Source organism: Oncorhynchus keta, chromosome 1, assembly GCF_023373465.1.
Source record: "Oncorhynchus keta strain PuntledgeMale-10-30-2019 chromosome 1, Oket_V2, whole genome shotgun sequence".
In the NCBI taxonomy this organism is placed as follows: domain Eukaryota; kingdom Metazoa; phylum Chordata; class Actinopteri; order Salmoniformes; family Salmonidae; genus Oncorhynchus; species Oncorhynchus keta.
The window spans coordinates 74,282,461-74,299,794 of record NC_068421.1 but is presented as its reverse complement, the minus strand read 5'-3'; the positions used below and the strand labels follow the sequence as shown (position 1 = coordinate 74,299,794).

Below are 17,334 nucleotides of genomic sequence, written 5' to 3'. Positions count from 1 at the left end.
GGATTGTTGTATAAGTACAGTGCCTTCAGAAAGTATTCATACCCCTTGACTTGACTTGTGTTACAGCCTGAATTCAAAATGTGTTATATATATATTTTCTCACCCATCCACACACAATACCCCATAATGGCAAAGTGAAAACATGTTTTTAGAAATGATAGAAAATGTATTCAAAATGAAATACAGAAATATGTAATTTACATATGTATTCACACCTCTGAGTCATTTCATGTTAGAATCATCTTTGGCAGTGATTACAGCTGTAAGTCTTTCTGGGTAAGTCTCTAAGAGCTTTGCATACATGAATTGTACAATAATTGGACAATATTCTTGAAAAACGTCTTCAAGCTCTGTCAAGCTGGTTGTTGATCATTGCTAGACAGCCATTTTCAAGGTCTTGCCGATTCAAGACGATTTAAGTAAAAACTGTAAATAGGCCACTTAGGAACATTCAATGTCGTCTTGGTAAGCAACTCCAGTGTATATTTGGTCATGTGTTTTTAGGTTATTGTCCTGCTGAAAGGGGAATTTGTCTCTGAACCAGGTTTTCCTCTAGGATTGTGCTAAGCTCTTAGCATAAAGTTCATTTATTTGCCACATTTTTTGCACTTTTACTTTAGTGCCTTATTGCAAACAAGATGCATGTTATGGAATATTTTTTATTTTGTACAGACTTCATTCTTTTCACTGTGTCTTTTAGGCTAGGTTTGTGGAGGAACTATAATGTTGTTGATCCATCCTCAGTTTTCTCCTATCACAGCCATTAAACTCTGTTGCTGTTTAATCTCTGAGCGATTTCCTTCCTCTCTGGCAACAGAGTTAGGAAGGATGCCTGTATCCTTGTAATGACTCGTTGCATTGTATACGTCTATTACGTTCCTTTGTGTAAATGTATAAACTAAGTTCCTTATTGTAAATGTCCAATAGACATCGTTGTTGTAATAATGTTGTAAATATGGCAGGCCCATAAATTAATATATAATACACAAATGATCAGAGTTGTTGTCTGAGTTTAGTTTGGGGGAAAGTATGGCCCCATCTCGGTCAAAACCATTTTGTCGTGATATGATTTTGAACTAGATACCGACTATTCCATTATTCTTTGGGATGGAAACACTGTCTTTGTTTATTACCCACAGCTCCATTTTTGTTTCAGGGTTATAAAATAAATTATTTGGTTTCCTTCCATTATTGTCGAAATCTTCTGTATTCTTTTTTCCCCAGGAAGTTAAAGAAAGAAAGAACATCACTGCCTGACAAGTGGCATCATTTCTTAGCTGTCTTCCTAAAAGGACAAATGATTTGTCTGTCTGGCCGGTGCGGTGGTTGTTATTTAACAATGTGTGGTGTGGGGGGAAAAGTGAGTTGGAGTGCTCTGAGATTAGGACTGAAGGGTGAGGCGTGATGACTGGAGAGAGAGGGACCGTCGTGTACTCCTTGGGGAGGAGAGGGGGGTTGGAACTCTGAAGCACCACAACAAGGTTTTGCCATTAAGGTTTTGCAGTTTCTTTTTCCTTGACTCCAGCCGTCCGTCACTGGTTTTTGAATATATGTTCCCATCAATCACATCAAAGTAGATCTCCTATGAGTTGTATGGGGAATGGATTCACTGGCACCAGGAGACAGCAGCTGTAGGAATAGAGAATAGGTTAAAGACATCTGTCAGAGGCTCTCAGGGTCTCTCTCAGGAGAGACAAGAGAGACAATAGTAAAGCATTTCTGTCCTCGCAACACACAGATAGGAAGGTATGTCTCAGGCTTTGTGCGGATCACATTACGGTGTGTGTGTGTGTGTGTGTGTGTACAGTACTGCAAAACAATAACAGTCTGTTCTCAGAGAGAAACCTTACTCTAGCTAATCAAATCAAAATCAAATCAAATGTATTTATTTATATAGCCCTTCGTACATCAGCTGATATCTCAAAGTGCTGTAGAGAAACCCAGCCTAAAACCCCAAACAGCAAGCAATGCAGGTGTTGAAGCACGTTGGCTAGGAAAAACTCCCTAGAAAGGCCAAAACCTAGGAAGAAACCTAGAGAGGAACCAGGCTATGAGGGGTGGCCAGTCCTTTTCTGGCTGTGCCGGGTGGAGATTATAACAGAACATGGCCAAGATATTCAAATGTTCATAAATGACCAGCATGGTCAAATAATAGGTGAACAGGTCAGGATTCCATAGCCACAGGCAGAACAGTTGAAACTGGAGCAGCAGCACAGCCAGGTGGACTGGGGACAGCAAGGAGTCATCATGCCAGGTAGTCCTGAGGCATGGTCCTAGGGCTCAGGTCCTCCGAGAGAGAGAAAGAAAGAGAGAATTAGAGAGAGCATACTTAAATTCACACAGGACACCGGATAAGACAGGAGAAGTACTCCAGATATAACAAACTGACCCTAGCCCCCTGACCCATAAACTACTGCAGCATAAATACTGGAGGCTGAGACAGGAGGGATCAGGAGACACTGGGGCCCCATCCGATGATACCCACTGTTGAGGTACGGTATTACAGTGTTGAGGTACAGTATTTTTGTCAGAGATGGGGGAGTTTTAAAGTTGTTATCTCCCGTCTTTCATTTTGTCTTTGAATTATTTCCAAATGTTTCCCCCTGATCGCTATCGGCAACTATAGTATGTTTATCATGCAGTGTTTGAAACGTGAGCGGGCCCTGCGCTGGCTGGTTGGCCCAAGACATGTCTGTGAGGCTGTTGGGCAGAGTAGAGAGTAGGGCCTGACCTGCAAGAGGAAAGTCTGGCCACACAGCTTGTCCACTGAGACACAGTTTCTCTAATGGAAAAGGCCTGTTCAACGCCTTGCACTAAACATCAGGGCTGTGTGTGTGTGTGTGTGTGTGTGTGTGTGTGTGTGTGTGTGTGTGTGTGTGTGTGTGTGTGTGTGTGTGTGTGTGTGTGTGTGTGTGTGTGTGTGTGTGTGTGTGTGTGTGTGTGTGTGTGTGTGTGTGTGTGTGTGTGTGTGTGTCTACAGAGCAATGTGATTAGCTGGGTGATGTGCTGATGAGTTTACCATTGTGACCATGATGTGCTGATGAGTTTACCATTGTGACCATGATGATGTGCTGATGAGTTTACCATTGTGACCATGATGATGTGCTGATGAGTTTACCATTGTGACCATGATGATGTGCTGATGAGTTTACCATTGTGACCATGATGATGTGCTGATGAGTTTACCATTGTGACCATGATGATGTGCTGATGAGTTTACCATTGTGACCATGATGATGTGCTGATGAGTTTACCATTGTGACCATGATGTGCTGATGAGTTTACAAGCATGGTATGATCTGAGTTTAAATCCAAGCTCTCCAGACGCTCACTGTAGCCTGCTCTGAAAGTGAGGGACAAATGTGCTTTTCCAGGCCAGCAGACCAAACCCAGAAACCCAGCCGGCCCCCCAGCCCCCTACCAGGCCTCCCAGACAGACTGGGTCTTCTTGTCCTCTCCTGGGTTGCACTGCTTTCATACTGCTTTCATACTACTTTTATACTGCACTATATAGGGAATATGATGCCATTCGGGACGTAACCCTGGTCTGACCACGCTGGGGCTTGGCTCTGCATGACTGACAGGTCTCACTGGTCCTACTGTTCCTCTCCATGACAGCCATGGATGGATGGATGGATGGACAGCAGTGGGAGGAAAGGGGCAGATGGCCCTATTTTTGGACCACTGCCCTCAGACTAACTATAATGTATGGCAGTCTTGAGATTTAGTTGATGCCTATTTATTATAATTTATTATGATTGACTTTAGCTACCTAAAGCATTATCTACAGTTTTTAGTAATATACAGGACCTCACAATGTTACCTGCACCACTATTAGGATAATCAGTGTAGAGTAAAATCAAAGATAGAAAAAGCGAGATTCTGATCCAGAGAGAGAGAAAAGGGAATCCCACAACCTCCAACATAATATGGCCTTGTTAGATGTTTTGTTAACAAGTGTGTGCTCGTTATGTTCAACTGCTTGATCCCTGTTATAGTCCATCCGTTCTTGTTGTACTCCAAGTCCAAGTTCACCAGTCTCTCTGTGCTGCAGGGCACCAGTGGGAGTGAAACACGCACGCACGCACGCACGCACGCACGCACGCACGCACGCACGCACACACAGGCTTCTCACAGGAACACCTCCAGCGACACATCTCCACAGCAACTTCTATAACTGACCACAGTCATAACGTCTAATAACGGTTGTCCAGAGACAAGAGCACTAAAGTGTGAAGTGTGGGCCACCCCCTGTAGGGATGAGGGAATTAAGGGAAGGTCAGATCTGAACATTTACGGGAAAAGAGAAAGAGGTAAAAGTGACATAAAGGGGATTATAATGGAGGTCACTTTGGGTCATCTTGATTATACGTCTGGCATCATAACATCCTGTACAGGGTCAGCTAGACACTGGTTTGTTAAGAGGCAAGGGCAGTCTTGTGTTAGTGGCCTGTTGAGGGTCAGAAAGCGTGGTGCTGCTCTTTGTTGAGAGGCCAGTCTGCTGTGTTAGTAGGCTGTGGACTGAAGAGAATGGCCTACTCTGAGAAGTAGTGAGCTTTGTGCCCAGACAATGTGCGCAGACACTGTTTTATTTTGCTATGCCCAATTTAAATAATGATTATGTCACTCATTATAGTTGCATGCTGACACTTTATTTGCCCCCATCATTCATAACTTGTTCATCAGAGAATTGCTGATTCATACGCTATCTATTTATGGACAGTCTATAAATGATTTACATAAACTTATAACTTAGTGTGGACCACTTCTTAACTTAGTGTGGACCACTTCTTACCTCTGTGCTGTTGACGTTTTAAATGAAGATTCTTTAGCTTCACACTGGGGATCTTGGATTCTCGAAAAACCATTTAATGGATTCCACTCATCACATTCTTCTCCCCGCCAGGTCCGTTGTCTCGTAGCCCGTGTGAGCTGCTGCCAATAGGTGTAGGCCACCCGGTGCAGGCTCTGCTGAAGAGCTTCACGGCCCTGTCAGGCTGTGCCTCCCGTGGAACCACGGGTCTACCACAGGAGGTTCACATCATCAACCTGAGGGGCAGCAGCCCTGAGGGGTCAAACGGCACACATCCAGAGGTCAGTCACCTATATATATTATAACCACCTATATATAATACAATGTATAACGATATACTGTATATAATATGATGGACCAGAGGATTCACCTGGCTGAGCCAGCCCAGAACACCCACACCTCATATACTGTTTCACACCATCATGCCAAACTCAACCGCACTGTGCAGGCTCAGATATGTCCAATCCAGCATGGTACCAGCAACTATGGTGGGTGCATAACTAGGCCAGTGCAGTACAGCTCGGCATGGCTCAGTAGTGTACAAACTACTAGAGAATATTAATATTAAGTGGTGTGAGATAGAAATAGCATACCAAGAGTTTTACTATGACTTCGGCAGTGCATGCATGGCTGGACAAACCAAGTCTCAGGCCCTGGGAAGGAACATTTTAAAGGCCCGCCTTTTGGCATCAGCGAAAACATTTAGCAGTTTTCAAGCCTATTTCCTGCAATTCTACACACCTCTGTTTGGGTAAAAAGCTGAGGGCCTAGAGAAATGTAACTGCTCTCAAATTCATAGACAGAGCTATATTTATTTATTTTTGATCTTGCCGCAGACCCCCTGCAGTACCTCAGCAGACCCCACTTTGAGAACCCCAGCTGTAGACTGTAGAGTCTCACTCTATCCACACCTGTATATACTATTATACAGTAACTGTAACCCACAGTGCACTACTCTGTCAGACAGTTAAATATCCAACATGCTCCCAGCATACTGTTTCTACCATAACATAAACATTGATGTCAACAAAAATGCTGGTGTCATTTTGAGTTAAGTGGCCTCAGCAGATGAGCACATTAAAAAAATGTCACCTCCTCCTAGTGATAACTCAATCAGTATCGTTCCATGTGCAGTGTGCCATCCTAAGAAAGTACATAACAGTGTGGATTGACGTTCACCTTTCAACAGCTCCATACCAAGTTAATGGATGCTATAATTACTGGTGGGCCTCTCTGGCTGTGAGCTGGGGAGACTCAAGCACTTTCTGGGGAGTGCTGCATAATTTAAAAAACTTTGTCTTTGCTGAGCAGCAGTGCTGGAGAGTAATGTTATTAACAAAAGATAGTGGACGCCCTCTTATCACGTTGTACTCCTCCCAAGAATAACAGCAGCTTTAACTGAGGAGGTGGTGGGCGGTTGTTGCTCAATTTAGGGGAGATTTTACCATACACACTAGTTAGATGTTATCAGCCATGCAGATCTTAGGCTGCAGGCAACCAATCTGAATGCTGTTCTTGACCCTGAGTCATTAAAGACAATAGGCCAGAGAACCTTACATGACCTTTCTTGTGATTTATGCATTAGAGGGCAGGGTCATGGTCATTAGAGCACACTGTTGAAAAATGTTTTTTTTTAAACAAACAAAAAAAAAACATTTTTTATAGGAAAGGTGGTTCCTCCCGGTTTCACTCCATTTTCTTATTTTTTGTGTGCCTATTGATTGAACACTACCCAGGCTTTGGTTATTTGTGTAAAGATGGATGGCTCTCCTGTCTATCACCACTCTGCACACAGGCCCCCTCTCCATGTGAGCAGCTCCTTCCACGGAGTATCTGTAGAGTACAATAGAGAACACTGTGTCTGTAGAGTATAGTATGATGGCACTGACAGACATGGCAGCTCTATCTCTTAAGCAACTTTGCAGTATTTCATTATTTTGTGTGTTATTTCTTACATTATTAGCCCAGAACAGTTTTTGTGTTATTCCATACAGCCAGAAATAACTTTTGGATATCAGAGTGGCAGTAACTCACCAGCATTATGACCAGGAATACGACTTTCCCGAATTGGATCCTTTTTCGCACCCCCCAGGGCAATTTAACTTATCCTAGAGGCTGCTCCAAAACCTGCCGGCGGAGAAGAGGTATTTGGAGTGGACTTCTAGTCCGACTCAGGAGGCGGGCACACCATCCTCCGCTTCCGAGTATGTTACTCGCTAATGTTCAATCTCTGGACAATAAAGTTGATGAGCTCAGGTTGAGGATCTCCTTCTAGAGAGACATCAGGGACTGTAACATACTCTGTTTCACAGAATCATATATCATATTTCACAGATATACTGTCCCTGTCCATACGGTCATCTGGGTTCTCAGTGCATCGCGCAGACAGGAATTAAGAACTCTCCAGGAAGAAGAAGAAGGGCGGTGGTGTATGTTTCATGATTAACCATTCATGGTGTGATTGTGATAACGTATAAAAACACAAGTCCTTTTGTTCACCCGACCTAGAATACCTCACAATCAAATGCTGACCATATTACCTCCCAAGAGAATTATCTTCAGTTATAGTCACAGCCATGTATATTCATCCTTAAGCCGATACCAAAACGGCCCTCAAGGAACTACCCTGGACTTTATGCAAACTGGAAACCACATATCTTGAGGCTGTATTTATTGTATCTGGGGGACTTTAACAAACGCAAATTTGAGGAAAACGCTACTGAAGTTCTATCAACACATTGACTGTAGTACTCATGCTGGTAAAAGACTCAACCACTGCTGTTCTCTCTTCCGGGATCCCTACAAGGTCCTCCCCCACCCTCCCTTTGGAAAATCAGATCCCAACTCCATTTTGCTCCTCCCTTACTATAGACAGAAACTCAAACAGGATGTACCTGTGTTAAGGTATATTCAACGCTATTCTGATCAATAGGAATTCATGCTTCAAGATTGGGAGATTGTTTTGATCACTCGGACTGGGATATGTTCTGGGTTGCCTCGGAGAATAACATTGATGTATACACGGACACGGTGACGGAGTTCATCAGGAAGTGTATTGGGGATGTTGTTCCCACTGTGACTGTTAAAACCTTCCCAAACTAGAAACTGTGGATAGACGGCAGCATTCGCGCTAAACTAAAAGCACAAACCACTGCATTTAACCATGGCAAGGTGACTGGGAATATGGTCAAAATACAAACAGTGTAGTTATTCCCTCCGTAAGGCAATCAAACAGGCAAAACGTCAGTACAGAGACAAAGTGGAGTTGCAATTCAACGGCTCAGACATGTGGCAGGGTCTACAGACAATCGCGGACTACAAAGGGAAAACCAGCCAAGTCGCGGACACTGACGTCTTGCTTCCGGACAAGCTAAGCACCTTCTTCGCCTGCTTTGAGGATAACACATTGCCATCAATACGGCCCACTCCCAAGGACTGTGGGCTCCTATTCTCTGTGGCCAACATGAGTAAGACATTTAAGTGTGTTAAACCCTCGCAAGGTTGCCGGCCCCAGACGGCATCCCTAGCCGCGTCCTCAGAGCATGCACAGACCAGTTGGCTAGAGTGTTTACGGACATATTCAATCTCTCCCTATCGCCCGTAGCACTCACTTCTGTCATTATGAAGTGCTTTGAGAGGCTAGTTAAGGATCATATCACCTTTACCTAACCTGACACCCTAGACCCACTTCCATTTGCTTACCACCCCAATAGTTTCATAGACGATGCAATTGCCATTGCACTGCACACTGCCCTAACCCATCTGGACAAGAGGAATAACTGTGTAAGAATGCTGTTCATTGACTATAGCTCAGCCTTCAACACCATAGTACCCTGAAAGCTCATCATCAAGCTCGGGGCCCTGGGTCTGAACACTGCCCTGTGCAACTGGGTCCTGGACTTGCACCCCAGTTGCACCCCAGGTGGTGAAGGTAGGAAAACAACACCTCCGCTTCACTGATCCTCAACATTGGGGCCCCACAAGGGTGCTCAGCCTTCTCCTGCACTCCCTGTTCACTCATGAATGCATGGCCACACACGTCTCCAACTCAATCATCAAGTTTGCAGACAACACCACCATAGTAGGCCTGATTACCAGCAAGGACGAGACAGCATACAAGGAATAGGTGAGGGCCCTGGCGGAGTGTTACCAGGAAAATAACCTCTCACCCAACGTCAACAAAATGAAGGAGCTGGTCGTGGACTTCAGTAAAAAAGTAGAGGGAGCACGCCACTATCCATATTGATGGGACCACAGTGGAGAAGGTGGAAAGCTTCAAGTTCCTCGGCATACACATCACTGACAATCTGAAATGGTCCACCCGCACAGACAGTGTGGTGAGGAACCTCAGGAGGCTGAAGAAATTTGGCTTTGCTCCTAAGACCCGCACAAACTTTTACAGATGCACAATTGAGAGCATCCTGTCGGGCTGTATCACAACCTGGTACTTCAACTGTACTGCCCGCAACCGCAGGGCTCTCTAGAGGGTGGTGCGGTCTGCACAACGCATCACCGGAGGCACACTGTCTGCCCTTCAGGACACCTACAGCACCCGATGTCAGAGGAAGGCCAAAAATACCATCAAGGACATCAACCACCCGAGCCATGCCCTGTTCACCCCGTTATCATCCAGAAGGCGAAGTCAGTACATGTGCATCAAAGTTGGGGCCGAGAGACTGAAAAACAACTATCTCAATGCCATCAGACTGTCAAATAGCCATCACTAGCCGGCTACCACCAGATTACTCAACCCTTCACCTCAAAGGTTTCTGCCCTATATTCATAGACAATGAATCACTGGCCACTTTAATAATGGAACACGAGTCACATTAATAATGTTTACTTATTGTTTTACTCATCTCATATGTATATACTGTATTATATTTTACTGTTTTTTAGTAAATGCCACTCCAACATTGCTCTTCCAATATTTATTATTATTTCTTAATTCCATTATTTTACTTTTAGATTTGTGTGTATTGTTGTGAATTGTTAGATATTACTGTAATTTTGGAACTAGGAACACAAGCATTTCGTTACACCCGCAATAACATCTGCTAAATAATTTTATGTGACCAATAAAATTTGATAGTAGAGCTCACTGTATCTGTAGAGTACAGTAGAGAACATTATCTGTAGAGTACAGTAGAGAACATTATCTGTAGAGTACAGTAGAGAATACTGTATCTGTAGAGTACAGTAGAGAACATTATCTGTGGAATACAGTAGAGAACACTGTATCTGTAGAGTACAGTAGAGAACATTATCTGTAGAGTACAGTAGAGAACATTATCTGTAGAGTACAGTAGAGAATACTGTATCTGTAGAGTACAGTAGAGAACATTATCTGTAGAGTACAGTAGAGAATACTGTATCTGTGGAATACAGTAGAGAACACTGTATCTGTAGAGTATAGTAGAGAACATTATCTGTAGAGTACAGGAGAGAATACTGCATCTGTAGAGTACAGTAGAGAACATTATCTGTAGAGTACAGTAGAGAACACTGTATCTGTAGAGTACAGTAGAGAACATTATCTGTAGAGTACAGTAGAGAATACTGTATATGTAGAGTACAGTAGAGAACACTGTATCTGTAGAGTACAGTAGAGAACATTATCTGTAGAGTACAGTAGAGAATACTGTATCTGTGGAATACAGTAGAGAACACTGTATCTGTAGAGTATAGTAGAGAACATTATCTGTAGAGTACAGGAGAGAATACTGCATCTGTAGAGTACAGTAGAGAACATTATCTGTAGAGTACAGTAGAGAATACTGTATCTGTGGAATACAGTAGAGAACACTGTATCTGTAGAGTATAGTAGAGAACATTATCTGTAGAGTACAGGAGAGAATACTGCATCTGTAGAGTACAGTAGAGAACATTATCTGTAGAGTACAGTAGAGAACACTGTATCTGTAGAGTACAGTAGAGAACATTATCTGTAGAGTACAGTAGAGAATACTGTATATGTAGAGTACAGTAGAGAACACTGTATCTGTAGAGTACAGTAGAGAACATTATCTGTAGAGTACAGGAGAGAATACTGCATCTGTAGAGTACAGTAGAGAACATTATCTGTAGAGTACAGTAGAGAATACTGTATCTGTGGAATACAGTAGAGAACACTGTATCTGTAGAGTACAGTAGAGAACACTATCTGTAGAGTACAGTAGATAATACTGTATATGTAGAGTACAGTAGAGAACACTGTATCTGTAGAGTACAGTAGAGAACATTATCTGTAGAGTACAGTAGAGAATACTGTATATGTAGAGTACAGTAGAGAACACTGTATCTGTAGAGTACAGTAGAGAACACTATCTGTAGAGTACAGTAGATAATACTGTATCTGTAGAGTACAGTAGAGAATACTATCTGTAAGGTATAGTAGAGGAAATTAACTGTAGAGTACAGTAGAGAACATTATCTGTAGAGTACAGTAGAGAACACTGTGTCTATAGGGTATAGTAGAGAACATTATCTGTAGAGTATATTAGAGAACATTATCTGTAGAGTATAATAGAGAACATTATCTGTAGAGTATAGTAGAGAACATTATCTGTAGAATACAGTAGAGAACATTATCGGTAGAGTACATTAGAGAACACTGTGTCTGTAAAGTATAGTAGATAGCACTGTATCTGTAGAGTACAGTAGAGAACATTATCTGTAGAGTATAGTAGAGAATACTATCTGTAGAGTATAGTAGACAATACAGTATCTGTAGAGTACAGTAGAGAATACTATCTGTAGAGTATAGTAGACAATACAGTATCTGTAGAGTACAGTAGAGAATACTATCTGTACAGGATAGTAGAGAACACTGTATCTGTAGAGTATAGTAGAGAACATTATCTGTAGAGTACAGTAGAGAACACTGTGTCTGTAGAGTATAGTAGAGAACATTATCTGTAGAGTACAGGAGAGAACACTGTGTCTGTAGAGTATAGTAGAGAACATTATCTGTAGAGTACAGTAGAGAACACTGTGTCTGTAGAGTATAGTAGAGAACATTATCTGTAGAGTACAGGAGAGAACACTGTGTCTGTAGAGTACAGTAGAGAACAATGTCTGTAGAGTATAGTAGAGAACATTATCTGTAGAGTACAGGAGAGAACACTGTGTCTGTAGAGTATAGTAGAGAACATTATCTGTAGAGTACAGGAGAGAACACTGTGTCTGTAGAGTATAGTAGAGAACATTATCTGTAGAGTACAGTAGAGAACACTGTGTCTGTAGAGTATAGTAGAGAACATTATCTGTAGAGTACAGGAGAGAACACTGTGTCTGTAGAGTACAGTAGAGAACAATGTCTGTAGAGTATAGTAGAGAACATTATCTGTAGAGTACAGGAGAGAACACTGTGTCTGTAGAGTACAGTAGAGAACAATGTCTGTAGAGTACATTAGAGAACACTGTATCTGTAGTGTATAGTAGAGAACATTATCTGTAGAGTACAGTAGAGAACACTGTGTCTGTAGAGTATAGTAGAGAACATTATCTGTAGAGTACAGGAGAGAACACTGTGTCTGTAGAGTACAGTAGAGAACAATGTCTGTAGAGTACATTAGAGAACACTGTATCTGTAGTGTATAGTAGAGAACATTATCTGTAGAGTACAGTAGAGAACACTGTGTCTGTAGAGTATAGTAGATAGCACTGTATCTGTAGCATCTATCCCCTGCCCCCATTATAATCAGGGGCCCAGCAAATGGCGTCCGTTCCTTCCCTTCTGGTGCCGACAGGAAGCCAAAGAAAGGCTTGATGGCCAAAACAACGTAGCAGAAGATTGTAAACATCCGTGGGAGATCAGATTGTTGTTGGAGGGCTCTACCTCTGCGTCCCAAATTACACCCTATTCCCCTTCATATTGCACAGCTTAGTAGTGCACTATATAGGAAATAGGATGTAATTTGGGACATGGCCATTGTTGTTGGAGAGCTCAGCAACATACAGTAAAACAAAAGCAAAGAAAAGGTTGTCTCCCCCAGCTATATTAATGGATGTGCAAACCCTTTACCCTGGCATCTGCACTTCTTCACAATGTGAGGAGAGAAAAAAGTAGGCTGTCATCACATTCTTTTATTGCTCAAAATAACATCCCAGCATATTCAAGAGAGGCTTAGCAGTAAATAATTGTTTTAATAACGTCAACTAAAGAAGACACTCAATACTGTTGCACCTGAATCCTGATAGTTGTAGTGTGTGCCAGCTGCCTATAGGCGTGAACCCTTCTCTCTTTCAAGGGTTACAGTACAGGTGTTGGATCTTAATTTGACCAGTATTGTTGTAGCAAAATAATCCTGCAGCAACAGGATTTTAACGTTTAGTCTATAATGTTGTTTGATCGCAACAAAAGTGTGATCAAATGAAGATCCAACATCTGTATATCAGACTATTGAATGGCAAGAACCTCTGTATCCATGAACATTTTCTCTACCATAAGTCATGGGAGTCAAATGTCTCTGTGTAGACTGCGGACTGAATGATGTGCATATGCTGTGTCAGGATATTTAAGTGGCCCACTCCCTACCCCATCAGTCATGGTAGTGTGAAAAGCAGCATGTCTCGGCCTGCACTGGGGATTTCACTGCTGAGTTAGGCAGACATAAATGTTGCTAAGGCCTGATGCATAGACAAGAACAGAAACTGGGTGTAAGGCAGGGTGTGTTATGTTGAGTCAGTATGCAAATAAAGACATCACTCTGGTGATTGTATCATAACACCTTCGTGCACCTTGCAGAGATGTTTTTACTCAACCTTTATTTTAACAGGGAAGACATATTACAAATGCGCCCTGTACATAACATAAATAACATAAATATACACATTATACCCAACATATATACAATACCAGTCAAAAGTTTGGACACACCTACTTAGTTTTTCTTTATTTTACTATTTTCTATGTTGTATAATAATAGTGAAGACATCAAAACTATGAAATAATACATATGGAATCAGATAGCAACCAAAAAATAGTTTTATATTTGAGATTCTTCAAAGTAGCCACCCTTTGCCTTGGTGACAGCTTTGCAGACTCTTGGCATTCTCTCAACCAGCTTCACCTGGAATGCTTTTCTAACAGTCTTGAAGTAGTTCCCACATATGCTGAGCACTTGTTGGCTGCTTTTCCTTCATTCTGCAGTCCAACTCATCCCAAACCATCTCAATTGGGTTGAGGTCAGGTGATTGTGGAGGCCAGGTCATCCGATGCTGCACTCTATCACTCTCATTCTCGGTCATATAGCCTTTACACAGCCTGGAGGTGTGTTAGAATGAGTAGGTGTGTCCAAACTTTTGACTGGTACTGTACAAATTTAAAATACAAAAACACTGTCATGGGAAGCACAATAAAACATCACAGATGTAGATAGGACTTGCACTTTTGCCTATGCTGAAAACATATTCTAAAGGATGAGCTCGAGGTAAATTATTTAATGAAAGGTCTCCTTTGAAACATATTGTATCAACAAATTTCCCAAGAAGGATCGAGAGCGATGTTGGACAATAGAACACCATAGTATGAACACAATCTAACAGAACACATTGAAGTAATTTTCACACTGAAAAGGAATGCATGCAGCAAAGTTAAGTCTGAGAGATGCCATACCTGTCATTACTACACATCCAAAGCATGTGCTGTTCTGATTGCTCTCCTTTGGCTTACATATCTTTGTTCTGTAGAAGAATAACCTTGCAAAGAACGGAGATATCCTGCCGCTTTTGAATAAGAGTTGCAACATAAACACTGAGTGTACAAAACATTATGAACACACACACACACACACACACACACACACACACACACACACACACACACACACACACGAGAGAGAGGGAGAGTATGTTTCTGTAGTGTATTCAGACAGTACATGAGACCACAGAAAACACCTGAAGCCAAGTAATTTATTTCTATATTTAACCTTTATTTAACTAGGCAAGTCAATTAAGAACAAATTCTTATTTACAATGACTGCCTACCCCAGCCAAACCCTTCCCTAACCTGGACAACGCTGGGCCAATTGTGCACCACCCTATGGGACTCCCGATCACATACGGTTGTAATACAGCCCAGGATTGAACCAGGGTCTGTAGTGACACCTCTAACACCGCCATGCAGTGCCTTAGACCACTGCGCCACTCAAATCACCAGCCTAATGATATCTTTGTCTGTTGTTTTACAGGGTCAGCCATTTAGTACTACAGCACCCCTGGAGCAAAGTAGTGCACGAGGTAGGGATAGGGGGCCATAATAGGGAAACCAAGGCCTCTATTGGTGCTCTTCATGCTGAGCAATCAGAATAAATACATGAGAGTTTAGCTGTCCAAAATCCTGCAATTATTTTCTCTTTATTGACCTCTCCTGCTTGGTGTTACCGCCCAAATAACAACTTCAATTACTGTCATCTAATTCTGCTTGGGAGGTACAGAGTTCACGAGCACATAGTCCAAAGCACACACTCTGTTCCCTAAGGATAACTGTCATGGCTTATGTCGACATTTCAGAGTGGGCTTGTTTTCCTCGTGAAATTCTCCTATGTAATATATCTCATGTTTTGTTTGTCATGTTGGCCAGTGTTAATGTTTTTCTGACTTTGTGTCATCTTCTGACTACATTAGTTGGACCGTAAATCAGACTAATAGATGGTATTTTATATAAGTGATGTCTTCCACTGAGGGAGGGAGAAGGGACATGTTCAAATATCATGGGAATGTCATGCTTCTCATTGCAAAGAGTGCATTTCATTTCATGAGCTTCATTTCACATCATTGCGAATGTCACATGAATCCCCCTAAGCAGTTTGTTTTGGGCCAGTTCAAAGATGTGTCCCAACAACATATGTATGGATGATGATTTGCACACTCCGTTCTGCCAATGAACAATTGGTGGGCTACTTACCAGATAGAATGGAAAGTGCTGAACTGTTCTAGAATAATCCTGTTTGTTAAAAACATCCTAGATTGTCTGTGTAACATAATTAGTATTTGTCTATTTACCTGGCCTTCTCCAGCCACCCCTCCAAACCCTGTCCTTGGCTGAAGAAAGCCACTCCGTCTCAGGCAGAGAGAGAGAGAGAGAGAGAGAGATGATGATGATGATGATGATGATGATGACTACTACTACTACTACTACTACTACTACCACTACTTACTACTTACTTCTACTACTACTACCAAAGTGTTTCACACCATAAAACAATCAAATAAAATAATTAACAAAGAAACAAAGGAGGAATGAGACTTAAAATTGTTTTCATTTTCAACCTAGTATTTTTAATGGTCAACAGTGCCATGCCAGAGGATCTCAGACTGCATCCTGGCTCGTAGGGAGATAAAAGATCAAGGATATAGGATGGGCTGAACCAAGCCGAACCGTAAACGTGATTAATACAATTTCAAAATCTATTCTAAAAGTGACTTGGAGCCAGTGTAGCTAAAATAGGTGCGATATGGTTACATTTCCTGGTGCCGAGCTGCACTATTTTGAACTAAGTGTACTAACCAATGATGGAGGGATTTCTGACTGAGACAGGTATACAAACAGTTACAGTAATCTAGGTTTGAGGAAATACATTTCCCCAGATCAGTGACTTTAGCTATATTTTTTAAATGATAAAAGCAGGACAACCTTCTTTACATGCAGCTTGAGGTTTAGGTCAGGGTCAAAGAAGACACCAAGGTTTCTGGCCGTAGGCTTTATCTTGGTGGACAACTGACCAAGGTTATTTACAATCTGAGATAGTGATAAGTTGGCCCGGCACCGGTTCTCCCTGTGACCGTAGGTGGGTGTCTCTGGAGATAAACTTCCTAACTAAACCAATCCTGATCCTTGACATTATAATGGCTGACCTTCCTACAGTACCTGAGACGGGGGTCCAGATGTGCCCATCTGGATATTCAGTAGTCTCAGTCTGCGTCCCAAATGCCAGCCTATTCCTTTTTAAAGTGTACTACTTTTGATCATAGCATATGGACCCTGGTCAAAAGTAGTGCACTATATAGGCCTAGGGATTAAGGTGCCATTTGGGACACAGGTTCTGCCTCTGTGTAGCCTTCCCTCGTCCCTTGTCCTTCAGTCTTCCACCCAGGCAGAGACCAGGGTTTGGCTTCACCACGTATAAAGGCTGTCATAGACACGTACACAGGCTGCCCATGACACGTACACAGGCTTCCAATGACACGTACTCAGGCTGCCAATGACACGTACACAGGCTGCCAATGACACGTACACAGGCTGCCCATGACACGTACACAGGCTGCCCATGACATGTACACAGGCTTCCAATGACACGTACTCAGGCTGCCAATGACACGTACACAGGCTGCCCATGACACGTACACAGGCTGCCCATGACACGTACACAGGCTGCCCATGACACGTACACAGGCTGCCCATGACACGTACACAGGCTGCCCATGACACGTACACAGGCTGCCAATGACACGTACACAGGCTGCCCATGACACGTACACAGGCTGCCCATGACACGTACACAGGCTGCCCATGACAT

The 17,334-nt window shown here is 42.5% G+C and overlaps 1 protein-coding gene across 2 annotated transcripts in view; it reads left to right on the top strand.

Annotated features, from left to right (window-relative positions):
• LOC118384066 (transforming growth factor beta receptor type 3-like) overlaps positions 1 to 17,334 on the top strand; it is a 143,685-nt gene that overhangs the window by 34,454 nt on the left and 91,897 nt on the right. For both annotated transcript variants that reach the window (XM_035770443.2, XM_052460748.1), the window contains exon 3: positions 4,907 to 5,094. In XM_035770443.2, coding sequence (XP_035626336.2) covers positions 4,907 to 5,094 — 188 coding nt within the window. The remainder of the gene's footprint in view (positions 1 to 4,906; positions 5,095 to 17,334) is intronic.